The sequence below is a fragment of the Acomys minous genome (genome assembly GCF_964271855.1).
Source record: "Acomys minous genome assembly, chromosome: 6".
NCBI lineage: Eukaryota > Metazoa > Chordata > Mammalia > Rodentia > Muridae > Acomys > Acomys minous.
This window is the reverse complement of record NC_140487.1, coordinates 120,908,847-120,923,551: the sequence shown is the minus strand read 5'-3', so window position 1 is coordinate 120,923,551 and position 14,705 is coordinate 120,908,847. Positions and strand designations below refer to the sequence as shown.

The 14,705-nt window shown below is 47.0% G+C and overlaps 1 protein-coding gene across 7 annotated transcripts in view; it reads left to right on the top strand.

Annotated features, from left to right (window-relative positions):
• VPS13D (vacuolar protein sorting 13 homolog D) overlaps positions 1–14,705 on the top strand; it is a 229,158-nt gene that overhangs the window by 96,738 nt on the left and 117,715 nt on the right. For 4 of the 7 annotated variants that reach the window (XR_014780258.1, XM_084787196.1, XM_084787197.1 and 1 more), the window contains 7 exons: positions 532–606; positions 4,595–4,700; positions 6,713–6,862; positions 8,558–8,693; positions 10,091–10,138; positions 12,824–12,974; positions 13,137–13,347. Coding sequence is in view for 6 of the 7 variants with exons in the window: in XM_084787196.1 (XP_084643322.1) it covers positions 532–606; positions 4,595–4,700; positions 6,713–6,862; positions 8,558–8,693; positions 10,091–10,138; positions 12,824–12,974; positions 13,137–13,347 (877 nt within the window). In the remaining variant the exon portion in view is untranslated. The remainder of the gene's footprint in view (positions 1–531; positions 607–4,594; positions 4,701–6,712; positions 6,863–8,557; positions 8,694–10,090; positions 10,139–12,823; positions 12,975–13,136; positions 13,348–14,705) is intronic. The other 3 variants (XM_084787198.1, XM_084787200.1, XM_084787199.1) reach the window with 3 other exon arrangements.

Genomic DNA, 14,705 nt, shown 5'->3' with positions numbered 1-14,705 from the left:
CAGTAAGGGCTGATTCCACAGGCAGACCTCTGTGGCAGGACTCCATTGGCTAGCTAGTCTACGAAAAGTTCAAGCCTTTTTAATATGCCTGTGTGGGGTTTAGAATTTAGCACTGTGAGATAAACTCTTGCCCAGGTAGTTGAGGTGCCTGGTGACCAACATTCTGCCATTCCTAGTGCTCGGCATATCTCCCCTTAAATCCATACTGGTTAGTTTCTGTTACTTTTTTGGGCCAATCCATAACATGCTTTAAATTAAAACTTCCCCAAAGTCTTGTTGTTTTCTCCAAGGGGATACTCAGCATATTTATTGTTGCCTAACTAGAAAAAGAGGACACAGCCGCACCACCAAAGCCATGCACAAAAATGCTGGCTTTGCCAAGGACCTTCTTGGTTCCTAGCAGTCAGGAAGAACACTTGCATAGCTGCACGATGCATGCCATTTGTAATGTCCCTACTTGTGCTTGTTGGAGGTGCGCCTTGTTCACCACACCTACTCTTACCTTCTAACTTTGTCTCTCCTGTCCACCAGGCCTCCCTCTTGTCTACCTTAGAACTAGGAGTACAGCCAGTCTGACTAACCTAGAGCACCAGATCTATGCTCGAGGTACAGTACAGCCAGAGGGCTTGCATGATTTTCCTGTTTCAACAGCTGCCTTACTCGGCAATCTGTATGCCGTGTGTGGTGTGTGTGTGTGCGCGCGCGTGTGTGTGTGTGTGTGTGTGTGTGTGTGTGTATGTGTGTGTGTGTGTGTGTGTGTGTGTTGTTAATCGGAGTTGAATGGGGCTGTACTCAGTTGTAAGTACTTTGTTGTGATAACCAGAGAGTGTCTGCAGTGGATGAGCAGAGCAGTGCCTCGTCATGGCAGTGGCAGCAAGCATGACTGTGACCGCCTCCTCACCGTTGGCTCAGTATACAATACCGAAAAGCCAAAGGCATGGAGGCTCTTACAGGGAAGAGGCAGGAGATGGAGGAACGCTGTCTTTTGCAGGCAGCACCACATGGCTTCGCCTACAGAGCTCTCAGTGAGAGATTATTCTCATGGGCATGCATGGGGCTCTGTGAGGTAGGAGCAGTAATCGTTAGTCATGGAGCCAAGAGAGTGCTTCCCAGCAGATTGCTTGGATACAAACTTTAGTTTCTTTACCTCGGAATTTATGTAACTAGGGGGATAGAAAAGAGAATGTTCCTGGAGAGGTGACCGCTGAGTGAGACAGGAAGAAGCACTTCATGGTGGACTGCTAGGCTTCCTCTCTTCCTTTGTGTTAATGAGCACTGCTAACCCAACTAATTCATGTTTGTAACTAATTCCAGATCTTGGGTCTTGTTATATCTTACTGTAAAAGGCATTTGAGCTGGGTTTGGTGGTCCACAGCAGTAATCCCAGCACTTGGGAAGTTGAGGCAGTAAGGTCATAAGTTCCAGGCTAGCCATGGCTACAAAGGAAGACTCTGTCAAAAGAAAATGAAAGATAACCCAAAAGGCATTTTACTGAGAATACTGAACTGTATATTTTGTTTTTAGAAGTCTCAACTGGGATGAGTCTTTGAGAGAGGGCCTCTGTCTTTATTTCCTGTGAACTCACACTGCTAAGCTTTCCAATATGATTTCCTTGTTCAGGCAAAGCCAGGCATTATTCCCCTGTAGCCAGTGTGACAGACTCTGGTGGGCAGCATAGGAATTCACCATCACTTCTGTGACTAGCTAACATCAGACTTGGAGCTTCAATGACTTTGTTACGACCCACTAACCAGGTCCTTTCTGATAGCTCAAGCTGCTACATAGCATGAAACTCCCAGTCCTTAGAATGGCTGACTACTCTGGGAAAGGTGCACAGAGGGGTAGGAATTTCCTCAGCTGGCTTCATTTGATGCTAAACTTGGATGTGAGGAGCGTGAGGCCTTTTCAACCCCTCAAGAAATTGGATTCGCTCACTGGAGGCAGATTTTTTGAGGTCATCAGGAAGTAATGTTCTCTTTGATGGAGTTGGGAATTTTCTCTCTGGTATTGTGCCAAAGACAAGGACACCGTCGAGTTGGATGCTGATGCAGTGCTGGGATCTGTGTGTTCTCTGTGGTGTTTTAGCCTCTCTTATTAGGTTTGATCAGCACAGGAAACCTGGGGTCATTCTCACTGTGCCTTCCATGTTATCTAATCTCACAGCAGTAGACATGTGGATCTCTTTGTATGGATTTCTGGTATTTGAGCCTGTATTTCAAAGTGGTCAAAGCCATCTGTCACCTGTTATTTCAAAGCATGATTTGCAGATGGAAACTGTCAGCCTGGTTCACAGTGGATGGGAAGGTCCATCTGGTCCTTTTCCTCTTGGCCCTTGTCTCCTAATGAAGGTGCTCTCCTTGCTCATATGGAAAGAGCCTCCACCCGGAGCACGTGAGCACTGTTTACCCTTTGGAAGGCTCTTGCCGTAGCATCTCAGCTTCAACTTTTACTTGGGGAGCACCTAGTGAAGCAGCGGAAGCCACTGGGATGGAAGTGGGCACAGTTGTAGGCAGACGTTATCCTTAGCAGTGCCAGCACAAATTATGGGAGCAGGCTTTCCCTAGTTGAATGATTCTCAACCTTCCTAATGCTGAGACCCTTTAATACAGTTCCTCATGTTGTGACCTCCCAACCATAAAATTACATCTTTGTTACCTCAAAACTGTGATTTTGCTACTGTTATGAATTGTAATGTAAACATCTGATATTTGGGGTATCTGATATTTGACCCCCAAAGGGGTCATGACCTACAGGTTGAGAACCACTGCTCTAGACTGTTCCTGTCCTCAGCAGGTGGCTATTACATAGGCTCTGCTGAATTACTGCTGTCCAGAGAGAACTTGTCTTAGCCGGAAGTTGCCTTTTTGGCAGTTATCTTGTTCCTGCTGTTTGGAAAGTTGTCAAAATACAAACACCAGGGAAAGTGACGGCTTCTTTAAAGGCCGATGGTTGCCATGGCTGGACAGGCCTTGATTTATCTTCACATCTTGGCTGTGGAGGCTTGTGGTCCTGGGAAGGGAATTCAGTCTCACTGCTGCTCTCCACTGCCAGCATTTGCTGTCCCTTGAGATGTGCAGTGCTGCTGCTCTTCCTCTCCCCACTCACTGATGTTGTGGTTTGTTTCAGGCTCTTTTTGTCCTTTCAGGATAAATATAGAAAGTGATGGCTGGACCCTGGGGCCTGCTGCTGTCATCAATAACTCTGCACTATGCTCCCCAGCCAGGTGCTTCCTACCCTGAATTGTCACTGCTTGGTGGTACCTACCACCACCTCCCACTTACTTTGTCTGGTTATTGGAGGTGATAGGCCCGTGGTCAGAGCAGGCTGCAGAAGGGTCCTGAGGACACTGGAATGTCTTCTGCCTTCTGATAGTTCTCAGTGTTGACATCACTTCACCTCTCCCTAGAATTTGGTTATATCCTTTTTGGGTAGTTGTTTCTCTGCAGGTTCCCAATCAGAGGCTGTTCGGTGAAACAGCTGTGTGGAATGTTGCTTTTGCAGCCTCCTTGGTCCCTTCATTATAGTAGTGGGCGGGGCGGGGAGGGGAGGGGAGGGTTGTCTGTGTTCAAAATTAAACTATTGGGGAGCTGGCTCTGTTGGTAAATTGCCTTCTGTGCAAACACAAGGACCCAAGTTTGTATTTAGCCCCCATGTGGAAAAGCTGGGTATAGTAGCATATGTCTGTAATCCTAGTGTGAGTGTGGGAGGGGAACTGAGGCAGGCAGATCTCTGAGTTTGCTAGCCGATTAGTGACTCAGATTCATGTGTCACCCTGTCTCAAAATAAGTAAGTAAAGAAATAGATAACATGAAGAAAGACAGAGGAAGACAATGGCAACTGCATACATGCCTCCACACACACATGCACACATACACACACACACACACACACACACACTGCATACATGCCTACACACACATGCACACTGCATACATGCCTCCACACAAGTGCACATTGAATACATGCCTACAAACACATGTACACTGCATACATGCCTATACACAGGTGAACACCACATACATGCCTACACACACATGCACACACACACAGTACCCACTAAAAATAAGAGAGGATAAAAATTTCATTTAAAAGCTTTCAGATAGCATAACCTGGTTCCCAAGTGAGAGAGAGAAAAAGCACTAGAAGAAAAACCAGGATTTTAATTTTGTTATGAATGTACATCCTATGGCTCAACGGGGCTTCCATCAGGGTTAGCACTGAGAGGAGTAGCCTATGTCAATCTTTTTCTTGATTTTTAACTGTGTTAGGTTTTGATGCCCTGTTCTGAGCAGTAAGACTCATGAGAGTTCTAGGGACTCTGTGTGTGTGTGTGTGTGTGTGTGTGTGTGTGTGTGTGTGTGTGTGTACATGTGCATGTGTGTGAGAGACACACACACACACACACACACACACAAGGCAATCACACAGAACCCAGCAAATCTATGAAGCATCTGTTTGTCATGTCAGCAAGCCTGCAGTTCCTTTTTCCTTGCCTCTGTCTTCACACAGAAGACAGCTGCGGGTGCTGTCTCCAGGTATAGAACTGTTTGCCATGGAGACAGTAAAATTAATAGCCTTTGTTTGTTTGTCACAGCAGAGGTGAAAACCCCTAAGCGCCGGCAGCCATTTGTTCCCTTTGCTCTGCGTAACCACACGGGATGCACGCTGTGGTTTGCCACCCTCACCACCACACCCACCAGGTAAGGAAGGCTGGCCCCTGCTCAGGGCCCCAGGCTTATAACTGATCAGTAACTCATGCCCTGAGGTTGATGGTGACAGGTCTAGTTGTGCAGAGGACCGCTGGGAAGGGGTCCCCAGGGTGCAGAAGTGGAGCTGTGCTGTTGTGTGTGTGTTGTGTTCATGGTCAGAGAGTGAGAGAAGAGTCATTCTGCCTCTCCTTCAGCTCCACACTTTTGAAAGAAGCTGCTCACACAACTAAGTATTTGGCATTTTCCTTCTGCTTGTGCTTTGGAAAGGCCCTCTACTCCTGACTCCTGAACACTTGCTTTTGTCTCTAAAATACACTTTGGCCCAGATAACATAGGGTGGAGTTGGGAGGGCTGTGGGAACTCGCCTAAACTAAATGCAAACCTTGACTAACGACTTTGCTGGCTTAGATGTTGGCTCAGTGTTCTAAATACGTGGGGTAGGGGTGGGGCATGGGGAGTGGGGCTTTCCAGCTTCATGAAGGGCAGAGCTGAGTAACTGTCAGCCGATTTGAAACTACATTCTTCTGCTTCCACTAGCCACGAGGGCACCCCAGCCAAGACGTAGCTCTTTACTAGGTCACGTCTGTTAAATTCCTGCTGGTCACCAGAATGCTCCCTTAGAAAGTCCTGCCTTGGTCGCATGATCCAGACTCTGCTGGAGTAGGTGACTGTGTACTGATGTCTTTCAGGGCTTGCTCTCTCTCTTCTTTTTGATGTGTGTGAGTGTGTGTATGAATGTGGCTGTGGGTGACTGTGTTTGTGAGTGTGAATGTGGCTATGGGTGACTGTGTGTGAGAGTGTGAGTGTGAATGTGGCTATGGGTGACTGTGTGTGTGAGTGTGAATGAATGTGGCTATGTGTGTGTGTGTGTGAGTGTGAATGAATGTGGCTGTGGGTGACTGTGTGTGTGTGTGTGAGTGTGAATGAATGTGGCTATGAGTGACTGTGTGTGTGAGTGTGAATGAATGTGGCTGTGGGTAACTGTGTGTGTGTGAATTGGAGTGGATGTGGCTGTGGGTGACTGTGTGTGTGAGTGTGAATGAATGTGGCTGTGGGTGACTATACATTGTACGCTGAGACCAGAGAGCAGCCTTGGATATCATCCTCAGGAAGGTTGTCTACCTCCCTTGACAAAGGGTCTCTCATTGGCCTGGAGCTTTTTGAGTAGGCCCTGCACACTCAGCTCCAAGGATCCTGTCTCCCCTTCCTCAGCACTAGGATGCACGCACCACCACACCCAGCATTCTTACATGGCCTCCGGTGATTCAACTCCTGTGCTCATGAGTTCGATCAGGCAAGCACTCTAATGCCTGATGTGTAGGACTAGGAAGCTCAGTCAGTGAAATGATTGTGTGTAAGCATGGGATGGGAGCGTGGATCCCCAGCAGCCTTGTAAAAAGTTGGAGATGATACGTGTACCTGTTGTCCCAACACTGAGAAGTGAAGACAGCAGGGTCCCTGGAGCTCACTGGACGTCCAGGCTAGCCAGTTGATGCGCTCCACCTTCAATAAGAGACCCTGTCTCAATCAGATGGAGAGTGATTGAGGAAGACACCTGATGCTGACCTCTGGCTTCCACATGCACATATGTGCAACACACACACACACACACACACACACACACACACACACACACACACACACACACTTTCCTTAAATTAAAAGTCAGTGTTTGAAACAGGGCCTCACTCTATAGCCCAGGCTGGCCTAATGCATGCCATAATAGCACAGACTGGCTTTCCGCCCCTCCTCACTCCGCACCATTACTTCAGTCTGTTTCTAAACATCCAAAGAAGTTGTGACTGAGCCTGAAAGTAGCTGAACTCACTGTCCATTCAGGGCTCTCCTGGGGTCACAAAGAACAACCAGGCTATGTCATGCCCCTGCAGTCAGTCACTCAGTCCCAGGATGGCGAGGCTCCTCGGTGGTATGGAACTCCTGAGGAGACAGAGAGCAAGGAGAGCAAGGCCGAAGGAAAAACCTGTGGTGTGATTGGCTTCCAGGGCGGCACTGTCTCACAGTGGGAGTCCCGGGGTGGTTCCAGAAGGGAATGGAGCATTTCTGGATGATGCCCACGTCAGCGAGTGGCGAGAAGTCCTCACAGGTGAAGAAATCCCCTTTGAATTTGAAGCCAGAGGAAAGTTAAGACACAGGTAAAATATGATTGTTTATCCTTCCATGAAAGATGTGACATGTGTGTAAATGTTTGTCCCTGGGGTTTTGTTCTTCACTGACTCATGATTTGAATGTCTTATTGTTCAAAGATACCTGGAAAGTCACTGTTTCCTCTTAAAATATGGACGGTCATGCTGTCTCAGATAGTGTTTCTTTTTATTTCCATTTACTCAATGTATGAGGAGGTAACTACATGTTTCAGAGTCTGAGCAAAGGCTAGTACCTGCTAACACTCAGGTCCATTGCATCCTGGTCACATTTCCGTGTGTGGAGTGATTTGATATTCTGGAAAGGTTCTCAAAGCCTGGCGATCTCAGTCTTAAAATACACTTATGCCACAACGTTTCTGTAAGCAGGTAGGCTGGGCCCAGAGCCAGTGATAGGAAGGCAGGCATCTGAAGCATTGTATGATTAACTCTTCAAGGGCCACTGCTGGCCTGGTCACTCCTGAAGCAGCCAGCCAGGGGACTTGGGACAAACATGAAGAAGGCTTTAAGTTTGTTTCCTGAAAGATAGAACGTCCAATAAGACATTATCTCACGATTTGCAAATGCTTTGAAATGCAAAGGCTGTTGTAGCTCTAATAGGTGGAGACTTAGTTCTTGGGCCTTGGACTGAGTTCAGGGCAAGCTGATGCAGAGGAGATCGGCTTCAGGCCGGGGCCACATGCTGGGCCCATGTGCAAACCTTGCTCGCATCAAAGCTCTTCTTCCTCTGGTTCTGGTTCTCACCTGCCTGGCTTAGTCCTGACTGGCACGGGGTTTGAATATGTGGGTCTGGGTCTCTGGGAGGTTTTTGGGGGTTGGGGTTGAATCTATGCTGGACGGATTTCCAGGGTGTCCTGTCCTTCACGAGGCTCTTGCTAATGGTGCCTTTGAATAAACCCTGCCTCTTGCATCAGAGAGGGCTTTACCTTCGTGCTATTCCTGTCTTAGTCTCTGTGTTCTGTAACCCACTGTACTGCTTAAACTCATCAAAATAAATGCTTTTTTTTTTTTGGCATTTTCCCCTTGGCACACTGTACCCCATGCTGCCCTCCTCCCTTCCTGTCAGCCTCAAGTTCAGCTCCCCATTTCAGCCTTCTGGCTTGAATTAAGCAAAATCTAAAATAGAATTAAACGTGCAATTTCCTCCCATTCCTTCTGTTCTGCCCACTGCCTTCTGCTCCAATTTCAGCTGAGCACTTGCTCTAACTCCAAGAGCTCTGTCTCCCAGGCCTGTCTGTGGTCACGTAGGGCCTGTGCCAAACAACTGGATCCGTTCCTGAGAGGAGCAGAATTTCCAACAAAGGAACCACAAAAAGAAAGCTTATGTATCCCCAAGAGCATGGTTACGTGATTCAATGGCTAGTACATTTTGACCATCCTACTCAACTGATTCCCACTGACATCATTATTTCATGAAGGTTAGCTAGGTGCTGCTGGGAGAGGCCTGGCAAGCATTCAGGACTTCATGGTGTGTATGAGAAAAGGGCAGATGCCCTTGGTCCAAGCCCTTCACGTCTCACCACTTGCTGCCAGAATAAAAGCCCGTCACACTGTCATCTTGGCTTCTCTCACTAGGTAATGCTGAGAAGGCTTAGCCGGCTGGCTTCTACATCATTATACAATAAATCAGACTGCTCCTACTTTCTTTCCTTTTTGAGACTGGGCCCTTTCTGTTCTGCTTGACAGACATACCCATGACCTGCGCATCCATCAGCTGCAAGTTCGAGTGACCGGCTGGGAGCAAGTGAGTCCAGTGTCTGTGGACAAGGTTGGCACCTTCTTCCGATACGCAGCACCAGACAAAAATTCCTCTTCCTCTATGGTGAGTGGCTGTTCTGTGGTGTCTTGCTACCCCCTCCCAGGCCAGGCTAGTACACAGGGAAGCTTTCAATAGCCTTGCCCCGCCCGTTGAAGTGCTCTGCTCCTCCCCTATTTCTAAGAAGATGACATCAGAGGTAGGCTCAGATGTAGGTGCTAGGAATCAACATGCAGATCAGCTAGGTAATGTTTGACGTCAGTAGAAAGCAAGGTGGAAACATGGCAGCAGCATGTTGTCTTATGTCTTGGCTGCTCACAGTCTGGGGAACTTGAGTCCAGCCATCTGTCAATGTCTGTGGGAGAATGGCTTTCAACACTTGACCCGCTCTGCCCCACACCCAAATCTTAGGTGCTCAAGCCCCTTATGATGTAGTGCTTGCGCACAGCTCATGCATGTCTTCCAGGGAACTTGAAGTCATCTCTGACTATTTACGGTACCTAACACCACAAGTGCTGTGACAGTGGTTGCGAATACTGTCTTCTTTAGTGGGTAGAGACAAGGAAAGAGTTTGTACATGCGACCGTTGTAGGCCTAACTACACAGCACATGATCTGGGCTTGGTTGAGTCTGAGGGAATAAGACCTGTATACATAGAGGGCCAACTATCTCGACTGTCTTTGATGTATTATAATTCTTTATAATGCTTTATAATTTACATACGATTTATATTATATTAGAGTGCTCTTCCCTGGTCCTGTTAGCTCTATGTCTCCAAGTTCTGTGTAGCACAGAGGTACAGGAATGGCCATTGCTTTCCAGTCTGATCACCCATCAGCTCACATGCCCTCTCCCTAGTTATGCCCTGGTCTGTCATCCTGGGGCTGCGGGGCAGTGTAGAGGGATGTAGGCGGCTGCCACAGCTGCTGGTATAGGCATATACCAGTGTCCTGGTGATGTTCTTGGGTGAATTCATGTTTTGTCGGGGAGCTGATATATTTATGGACACCAGTGATGAAATAGAAATTGCAGACACTCACTTTTCTCATGAGAGATACTTTTGGAGAATACTATTTCACAGATTCTCTCTCTCTCTTTCTCTCTCTCTCTCTCTCTCTCTGGTACCCTACCAATCTTCAGTGGGAGAAAACAATCCCCCCTTCCTCTCATCAGATTATTTTTCTGCCGAAATTCATGTCAGGCAGTGAAAGGACCAGCTCTTCACATACATACCTTCCCATTGCATTGACAAGATCTGGAGACACCTCCCACCCATGAGATGATTGTAGACTGAATATTATTTTCTCCCTACTGCTCAAAACATGGTATATTGTCTTTAGACATTCTGTACCTGAAAGTAGTTTGAAACAGTGCTCTTCCAAGGCAATTCATCATCGCTGAGTTTCGTTGTGCCTGCTATTGTGGGTCTGTGCTGATGCTCTGACTTTGCGGCTCTCTCGTAGATTGGCAGCCCAAGCAGCAGAACAAACATCATACATCCCCAGGTTTATGTAAGTATGATTTTCTTACTGAGTGTGTGCACTACACTGTGGCTGTGTGTTTCGTGACTGTCAAAGGACTTTGTGGCCTGTATGTGACTGACACACTTATCCTGCCCTTTTGTTTTAGTGCTCCCCTAAATTAGTGCACATAACTGAGGATTACAGTGCCTCCAGGGCCCTCTTTTCTTTCTCAGCCCAACTATCAGTTTCCCCTGGTTCAGTTGTATATTTCCTATTCTTGGTCCAAAGGCCATGCAAGGAAAATAAAAGCACTGCTAGATCACTCCCCACTGGTGCTTGAAATACCATCGCTAGGTGACATCAACAACACAGCCTAGGCATTCCTTTCTCATTCCTTGTGCCTAAGGAGCATAGGCACTGAAGCTCCAGGTGGGTCTCAAGATGCAGTGTGTGGTCCTTGGGGTCTGGGCCAATGTCGCCTTGACCTTTGGCTGTTTGTGCCTGGAATGTGCTCCCTAAAAACCCTACAGAAAGGGGGCTCAAGAGGGGGCTCAGAGAATGTAAGCTGGCAGCACCATGTCTGGCAGCTCCTAGCTGTCTGTAACTCCGGCCCTGAGGGATGGCTTCCATGGACCCTCAGGCGTAGCATCACTCACACAGTCATTCACTAGCCACACAGATAAAATAATAGCAGTAGCAACAAGACCAAAACCGCTCCAGAAAGGACGGTTGAGTGTTGAGCTGGACATCCTGGTTCTCTGGATTGGAAGCAAAGCACTTTATTGTGTTGCTCAGTAGGCTTCTCCCACAGTCCCTTCTCATCACAGCAGCGCTGGCAGAGGAAGCCCTAGGGAAGCATCTAAAAGTAGTGCTTTCCGAACCTCTGCTGTGTCTCACACGGACTTCATTCTTACATAAATAGTTCTGTATGGTAGTTGCACAAAGCGTGTGTTACACGTGAGTGAGCATTCAGGAACTTAACATAGCAACTGTAACCCAACAGCAGGGACGAGCCATTTCCCTCTGTTATATTTAGTGTCTGAACCTGACGTCCTGTTTATAAAGCTTGTAGAGTGCTGGCAGCCTGAGCACTTGGGAGGCAGAGTCAGGGAGGGGGATCAGGAACTCAAGGTCGTCCTCAGCTACATACCAAGTTAAGAGTCAACCAGGCGATGTGAAAAACAAAACAAAAGCAAACCATGATTCTGGGGCAGAACTTTGAGGGTTTTGATTAAGAGAGAAGTTTATTTTTAAAGCTCTCGAAAGCACATACAGTTTTTGGTTGGCATGTTAGGTCTTCAAAGGTAAATTGAGTCACACTGAGAGACAAAAAGTCATTTGCTCCCTAGGAACATCCCACAAACAGTCAAGGCTTCTTCTACATTCTGTGCTTTCCACAGACAGGTCTGAACCTCTGCAGGCATCCTTCTGTCTTCCTGTGTGTGTCTGGGCAGGGCCCAGCCCATTGTTTGTGCTCAAGGAATGCTTTCTCAGCTTAATTTGGAAGGACGATGCCATGTGAGGGAAACCAGTTAGTGCCTTGCAAGGTCCTACTTCAGTGTCGCTAATTTTAGCTGCTTCAGATAAATGTTCTTTTATTTCCTCAGGAGAGTTGAAAACAAGTTTTGTCTATGGTTTCTTCATTAGAGCTGGTGGTGTGGTTTTGTTTTTGTTTTTACCAAATCACAGGAAATTTAGAAGGTTTAATAGATTATTACCAGCTTGTAGTTGACGTTCTCTGTAGTATATCTGGAGGCCTGGGGATAACCCTTCCTCCTGTCTTCTCTTTGCGGAACTGAGGACTGAACTCGGCCTTCCGCAAGCTACACAAATACCCTCCCACTGGGCTGTATCTCCAGCCCCAGTAGTTTCTTTGGGACATACTTTGTGTTGTTATATCTGAGTAGATTATTTTATAGATTTAAAAAAATATTTATTTATTAAATATTACATATACAGTGTTCAGCCTGCATGTACATCTGCACACCAGAAGAGGACACCAGATCTCATTATAGGTGGTTGTGAGCCACCATGTGGTTGCTGGGAATTGAACTCAGGACCTTTGGAAGAACAGACAGTGCTCTTAACCTCTGAGCCCTCTCTCCAGCCCCCTATTTTATAGATGTTTTTAAAGCTGCATCTTTTTATTTATTATTTTATGTGTGTTTTCTAGCATGTATATAAATATGCCATATGTGTATCTTGTTTCAGGAAGATCCCCTGGAACAGGGGCTATCACAACAGGATGGTTGTGAGCTGCCATGTGGGTGTTGGGACTTGAACCCAGGTCCTCTGGATACTAGTGGCCAGTGATCTTAACTCCTGAAGCATCTCTCTAGTCCTGTCTCTTTGTTGTTGTTGATTTGATATAGATTGTTATGATGATAGAGCTCTGGCTGTTTAAAATCATTATGTAGACCCAAGCTGGCCTCAAACTCAGAGATCTGCTTACCTCTGCCTCCTGAATGCTGGGATTAAAGGCATGTGCCACAATGCCCAGCAGTCCTGTCTTGGCGCCTCTATCTCTCTCTCTCTCTCTCTCTCTCTCCTCTCCAACTTCCTTCTCCCTCCCTCCCTAACAGTATTCATGTTTAGCAGTATTTATGGTCTGCCTGCTTACTTTTGAGCTGAAAATTGGTGTAGGTGGGTAATAATTTACTGAAGAGCTATGGTGACAACAGACTTCTTGACATTGTTTTTCCAGATGTATCATTTTTTTTCCCTCTCTTACAGTTCTCTTCACTTCCACCTGTGCGGGTGGTGTTTGCAGTCACAATGGAAGGCAGTGCTCGGAAAGTAATCACTGTCCGGTCGGCCCTCATTGTGAAGAACAGACTGGAGACACCCATGGAGCTGCGCTTGGACAGCCCTTCGGCTCCTGACAGTACGTTCAGATGGTGTAGAGCTAAGTGTGGAGCTACTGTTACTGTGGCTCTCTGTCTGCATGCACTCCATATGCATAGTGTGTCTGGCCTCTGTCCTGAGGTAGTGAGCCTTGGGCTGGGGACCGTTTCCTGCAAGTGCTAATTCTTTATTTCTGTGGCAGAGCCGGTGGTGCTTCCTGCCGTCATGCCAGGGGACTCATTTGCCGTGCCTCTACATCTCACCTCTTGGCGGCTGCAGGCCCGACCCAAAGGACTGGGTGTGTTTTTCTGTAAGGCTCCTATTCATTGGACCAATGTAGTGAAGACTGCAGAGGTCAGCAGCAGCAAACGGGAGTGCCATTCTATGGACACAGAGAAAAGCCGCTTCTTCAGGTGTGTGTGTGCTGGGACGGGCGCTTGGGTGTGGGCTGTCCCCTCCAGGGGCTCCACAGACTCTTAGCAAGTTCTCTGCGTTTGTCGGAAGCTCTTGAAGTTCTTGAGTTAATGTTCATGGGAGGAACAACCCACAAAGGCAGTAGCCACCTGAGATAAGGCGCCATCAGTGCGCTTCTGCTCAGAGAGAGGGAAGAGAACACCCAAACCAAACTCTCCAGCCCCTGGGTAGCCATGTCCTGGGGCTGGGGTGTCTTCCAAGGAATAATTTTAAAGGATTAGGTAAAGACTCAGATTCACACACTCGACGCCGCCTTCCTTGAATATGCTGACAAAGCTGCCTCACCTCTTAGTCCTGTGTTTCCCTCTGTAAGGGGATCTTCTGGGGACCATGTTTGAAGAGATATGGATTGCTGCCTTCAGGCTTTCAGGGACAAGGCTTTAAGCCCTATTTAGACCTGCTTTACTTTTCATATAGTGAAAACAGGCATTTGTTTACTTTAGACTTACAAAATAAGTACAAGCATAGTATGGTGCGTTCTAGCACACCCTTGCCTACAACTGAATGGGGACTGGAGAGAAACAGATGAATGAGCATGGAAGTGCACTTGGCAAAGTAATAAAGATATCAAAGGTTTCAGTCGTGCTGTGAACTCTTAACCCTGAGATTCAGCAGGGGGGGGGGAAGCAAAACAATTCCACCATTTTGGGCCAAATTTAAAGCAAGCTTTATTAAATATTAAATATTGAACAAGAGATGGGCTTTGGTCAGGACCATTCTCTGGAATTTCTCAGCTGAAAATGGCCCTAAGGCATATGCTACAGGGGCTTATAAGGGCAAACCTATAAGCCACCATACTTTCCCATGAGGCTTGTTATTTTCTAAGAACTACAACTCCCAACATTCCAGGAAGTTACCTGATCCTTGGGGAGGTGGGGCTTAAAGGTTGATTTTGGGCATTACATGACCCAGTTGTTTTAGTTAGCATGTGCACAGAAAATGCTTTTGCCCCGTAAATCCAGATTGAATATTATTTTCAAGTATGTGTGGAACATTCTTCAAGAGACGCCATCTCTTGGACCATAAAATTAAGATAAATAAATATTTAAAAATTGAAATATTACAGAAAATATGCCGGTCAGTGGTGGCACACGTCTTTAATCTGGGAGGCAGAAGCAGGCGGATCTCTGTAAATTTGAGGCCAGCCTGGTCTACAAAGTGAGTCCAGGACAGCCAAGGCTACACAGAGAAAACTGTCTTGGGGGGGGGGGGGGAAGAAAGAAAGAAAGAAATATTACAGAATACATGTCCTGACCAGATAAGATCAACACATAAGATGCCTAGACAACCCTTGAGT